Genomic DNA, 5,279 nt, shown 5'->3' on the forward strand with positions numbered 1-5,279 from the left:
CAATTTCATAACTACTCGCTAGCGATCAGGGGAAAACAGTCTCTTTTTTTCATGTAAAACATTACGATTTTTATGGCAAAATGATACCTGAGAGAATCATTCTTTTAACGAAGCCATGTACACAATATAAAGTGGTGAGCAGAAGGGTGATTATTTGTACACTTTGCAGATCATTGCTGTTATTAGCGTATATTTATACATAAAACGAAATACAACATATGAATAGGCATAAACCAACCCCTCGGAAAACAATACCATTGTTATTTTATTTTCAGTCATATAAATGTCTTCTTAAAATGACTGAACGTTGCTTCCCACCTCCTCATTATGAAAAAATCATAAGTGCATAAGTGCACTATTTTTATATTAAATAAATAATGCTGAATGTCGATTGTTTAAAAGACTAGTTAAACCACATTAAGCACACACAATTTTATAAACCAACATGAACAAACTCTTATTCTCAGCAACTTCGATAAGGCACACTTAACACAATCAATTCATGTGTAATGTAATAGATTGGATAAATCACTCCAACAACGACTATATGTATAATGTTTGTTTATTTGAGTAGTTACAGAAATGAGATGGACAGACTTTTCATTTTGAGGCACAGACCCAATACGCAGTACAGAAATGAGCTAATAAAACTCAGCCCATCATTGACTATTATAGGTGTAAAGATGTTAGGTATAGAGATGTGTGCTAAAGGTGAAACTCATTTACACAAAGCCTGTTGATCCACTACGATTTTCACTCTTCTCAAACGTTCAGTTTCGCAGGCAATTCAGGCCGTTTTTCAGACAGCTACACGTTTAAACCACAAATTTTGCTTGGTGATTTTAAATTCCATGTCTGTACTACTATTGTTGCATACACATTAAATAAAATAAATACTCATCGAAGTTTTCCTTCTTCATTCAGCGACTGACTTATGTGTGAAATCACAGCTATAACATGTATATTTTACACCATAATTTTAATTGATTAAATGCAAAATACATTTCATTTCGTCATAATCAGGTTCAGGTTGGCAACTAAAACTATAAACGGATAGGCTGCACAAATTTGCTCAACAAAATAAAAAATCGATTGGAAAACACACACTTTTCTTAAATTAGAAAGCATGGAGAGATACCCTGTTACCGCATAGTGCAAAGGCTTAATAGCGTTAACCTTTTCAACTGTGGTGTTGTATTCCGCGTCATATTTTTAAGGAAAGTGGAAGACAAATTCCTCCGTGGGCCCCTGTAATATGAATTTTGTAAACATTGTACAAGTACTTTTGCAAATGGTGGCAATGAGACAAACGTGTTTTCAGCTCTTTAAACATGCAAAAGTGCATCCTCAACATATGAATAACAGAGTTAGTTCTGAGGTACTGTCACCATCAAAATGTATTGGGAAATCACATATTCCACTAATGTTCCTGAAAACTGTCAAAAGCCTGTCAGCCATTTAATTTATTTGTGCTTCATTTAAATTTCCTCTGGAGACCCCCTTCACATTCAAAAACAATTACTTGAATTGAAATATACTCCTAAACCCAATAATCATGGGTTTTATTTCTTGCCACGTGTAATCACTCTGCTTTACAATCAGCAGTTCAAAGTCAAAGATTGTTGATTCATGAGGTCTCCGAACAGGGAGACGCACCAGGAGATGAGGAAGTAGAGTGGTCCGAGTTGTCTCCTTGGTCTTTTGACAACCCCCGATCGCAGGCCGGAGCCAGGCCTTCTTTTTCCCGTTTTTTCTGTTTCATCCTGCGGTTCTGAAACCAGATTTTCACCTGCGTTTCGTTAAGCTCGAGAGTAGCAGCGACCTCCACGCGCCTGGCTCTGGTCAGATACTTATTGAAGTGGAACTCCTTCTCTAGCTCGGTCAGTTGCTTGGTGGTGAAGTTGGTGCGGATAGTGTTCTGTTGGCCGGGGATTCCATACTCCGCAACTTTAGCTGTGAGAGGGAGTGAGCAAGCAAGAAAATAAATAAATGAATGGCTTGGTGGGCGTGATCATCCGATCGAACAAAACACAATAGACACACTACAGTTGTTAAAACTCACCACGAAGCTGCCGATTTTACACTGGACTATATGAGGATAAATATTATAAATTATATTGTAAAAGATGCTGCACAGCAGATTGTTCTGCGGCAAGGATTGTAGCAGTATTTCTTACTTATAAGAAGGCAGATCGTTTTGGGGGGATAGAATACAGGCGGGCATTCGGTTATTCGCATGTAAGTTTGCTCGACGTGACACTCGCAGAGATGCTAATACTGTAACTCCTTACGTTGCTGTTTTTAGGGTGTAATCTTAAAGGCCAATCGTCCTCGTATAGGAGAGGGAAACAGCCAATGCGCACTTGTGTCTTTTCTTTTGTATATACTATCTGTCAGCTTTATAAAGGAACAAATTGGAGTTTGTTGCTTTGATTACGCATCTAAAATTGTAAAGTACAATAAAAAGGAGACAGGCAAACTTTCTTATTCGCCCTGTTTCATTTGAACATGTAAGGAAAGACTACATGGGCATACTTGTCGCAAAAGCGCAACAAGACCTGGGAGAAGTTAAAGATAACACTACAAGGGTATGGCCTAAGGTGTGAAATGAACGTCGGCTCGATGCATTAGTCCGGGGAAACCAGAGGGGAAAAAAACACTGGAAGCACATTGGCCACCTCTCGGCACGCCATGTCAGAGGTAATACGCTGGAAACTGAGTTCGCGAAAAAAAAAAATCAGCATTTGTTCTACACCAGAGGAGGAGGGCAGAAGCAACACCACTGTCAATATCAACACATTTAGGTGTCTGATGACATTTACATCCACACATTTACTTTCTCGTTGAGCCTCCGAGTAGTTGCATAACGGCGTCATGATTCCTTCCTCACCAACCCACTAACCTGTTTTAGGGGGATTCCTCTTAACTTTCATCCAGTCAAAAGTTTTCCCCGATGAGATTTGCTCGGGGCAGCAATTCAAGTCCTTGTCCTCACTCTGGGCAGGGGACATGCTGGCATAGGTGCTGTGCAAATACCCCTGCTGCTGCTCCTGGGTGCCACAGCCGGGCTGCAGGTACAGGCTGTTGGGACCAGCCCCTGATGCCCCGCAGTACCCACTGGCAAATGAGCCCAGGCTGGGACCGACACTTGCGGCAGAAAAACTCGAGGAATGGAAGTACATTCCATCCTGTTCTTGGTTGATAAAGTATTGATGATGCTCGTAATCCTGATTCGAGCATGTCTGCGACCCATAAGGCGTGGTTCCTGAGCTAGCATACGGGAGGCCTATGCTAGCATGGTGCGGAGGAGTTTGGTGATGAGGATACGCAGTGTTCTGGTGCTGATGTTGAGCCGAAGTGGATGGAGCGCTCGCTCCCACGAAAAATCGTTCATCAGAATTATAGCTGTCATTTGTTGTACCCGCACTGGGGTGGAAAGAAGTCCCAATTCCATGGTCCGAATGATGATATCCTGGCTTGGGTGTGTAGGCATTTGTCCCGCGGTTACAAATTGTATATTCTAGGAAGGAGTTCATTCTGGTATTATCCAGAAGCTAGCGATGGAGGAGGGTCAACCTACGTTTTAGGGGATTCCTCCTGCCCTACAACCTCTAGGCAGTATGTCAAAGCTGTAAGAACTTCCCTCCATGCATTGGCTTGGGTTTCCCCAAGACACATATCGCCTCAGTGGTAAGTCATGTGACCCCCATTGCACCAATGGCGATGGACTTGCAGCAGCTTGTCAGTCCACAGCGATAATCCATCAAACCGCTGACATTTGCATGACAAAGCCACTTCAATCAAATCCAACCCATCAATCTGATAACAACACATATACGTCAAGCCTTTCTTCAAAGGTTTCTCTTACCAAGAGTCAGAGAAAAAGAAAAAGTTCGGATAATTCAATGTTTTCTTCTCTCTCTTTCCACGCTCTCACTCTCCAAAAGTTTCTTTAAAGTGTAAAAATCCCTAGCTATGTTGGAGGATAGAGCCCAAGGAACGAACAGACATTTGAGCCACAGCTGCGAATGCTTGAAGCTCCAAAAGGTAGGGGACACGCTATCGTCACATCATACAATCCAGGATACTGACCAATGTAACAAGCAAAGATCCACCAGTGTGTATCAGATGTGGTTATTTCAAAAGTCGTTTCTTTTTGTTCACAATGATGGCTCCCTGTACAATCCAATATGTGTTTTCCTTGAAAATCTGTTTAACACCCGAATTGGATGTGAACCCGCGGTTGCCAGCTCTGCCTCTCGTCTGGACCCGGTTTATCTAATTGAATCAATAAACTGATCTGTAACAGAAATAAGGTTAGGCCGACAGCTCGCCTTCTGGTAACAAGCACAAAAAAGACTTTCTTAGTGTAGAACCACTTTCACTCACTCACAATGGTTTGAACAACGTCTTTAGAAACAGTGAAATGAAAAGTAAATAAATAATAAATAATAAATAATAATAAATAATACCCTGTGACAGAACATAACATAATGTAATCGTTTCCATTCCATTCCGTACTTTCAATGTAATTAAATTATTAATAACCCATCATGTGTGGCGAATTAAAAAGGAAACGGGAAATAAAATGATAATTAAACATCAAAGGAAGTCTCCTGCTTCGTGAAGGAATCTCTTTTCAAAGGAGGGGCAGGAGTGTGTAGGATTTATTTACTTGTTTGTACACTGGGGCACAAGAGAAGCTTATAATATGACGCCCACAGTAATTTGTTTCTTGTCAAGGGATTTAGTGCTGGCTCACATCTCTGGGAAGAGTTCTGCTGGGGAAAAAAAGTTCAGACTGAGGGGGAGTATCTTAGTTTGTTTCAGTGAGATCGTCTCTGTTCAAAATTATCGAATATTTATTGATCCCGTCCCTCTTTTAGAATTTTGTTTCGAACGTATGACTTTACTTTGTCCAAAGAGGTTTATAGACTATGTATAGACTTATAGACCTCCTACATTTTACACGAAAAGGGTATTCGCAACATCTCGCTCTTTTAATGAGGCGCACGTGTATGTCTGTGCCTGTTTGTTTCCGTAGACGCAGTAGATTCTGTTCTATACATACTTCATGAATACACCGAGGGCCAATAATTACCGAATCTAATCAGTAAGGAATGGAAAATTGTTATTTTCTTTAAGATGGCACATAGAACCGCATCCCCAGTCATCTGTCTCTAAACACTCAAACAGGTCAAAGATTCTTATCACTGTCCATTTGTTCAGAGTAGGTTCAACCTGTTGAACCAGTAGATTGCTAATGAAGAGCACCCTGT

At 40.8% G+C, this 5,279-nt stretch overlaps 1 protein-coding gene across 1 annotated transcript; it reads right to left on the reverse strand.

Moving 5' to 3' along the window:
- Positions 1–1,627: 1,627 nt before the first annotated feature.
- On the reverse strand, positions 1,628–3,545 carry LOC118789306 (homeobox protein Hox-B1-like). The gene is made up of 2 exons (XM_036545657.1): positions 2,903–3,545; positions 1,628–1,953 (listed from the first exon to the last, which is right to left on the reverse strand). The coding sequence occupies exons 1-2, from the start codon at positions 3,534–3,536 to the stop codon at positions 1,628–1,630; spliced, it is 960 nt and encodes a 319-aa protein (XP_036401550.1). The 5' UTR covers positions 3,537–3,545.
- Positions 3,546–5,279: the final 1,734 nt, after the last annotated feature.

The sequence above is a fragment of the Megalops cyprinoides genome, chromosome 1 (assembly GCF_013368585.1).
Source record: "Megalops cyprinoides isolate fMegCyp1 chromosome 1, fMegCyp1.pri, whole genome shotgun sequence".
Lineage (NCBI taxonomy): Eukaryota > Metazoa > Chordata > Actinopteri > Elopiformes > Megalopidae > Megalops > Megalops cyprinoides.

Excerpts from the sequence above, each read along its gene's own strand:
- LOC118789306 (XM_036545657.1), bottom strand. The coding sequence starts at position 3,536 with ATGAACTCCTTCCTAGAATATACAATTTGTAACCGCGGGACAAATGCC. Across the intron at positions 1,954-2,902 it reads GAGGAATCCCCCTAAAACAG|CTAAAGTTGCGGAGTATGGA; the intron begins GTTAGTGGGTTG and ends TCCCTCTCACAG.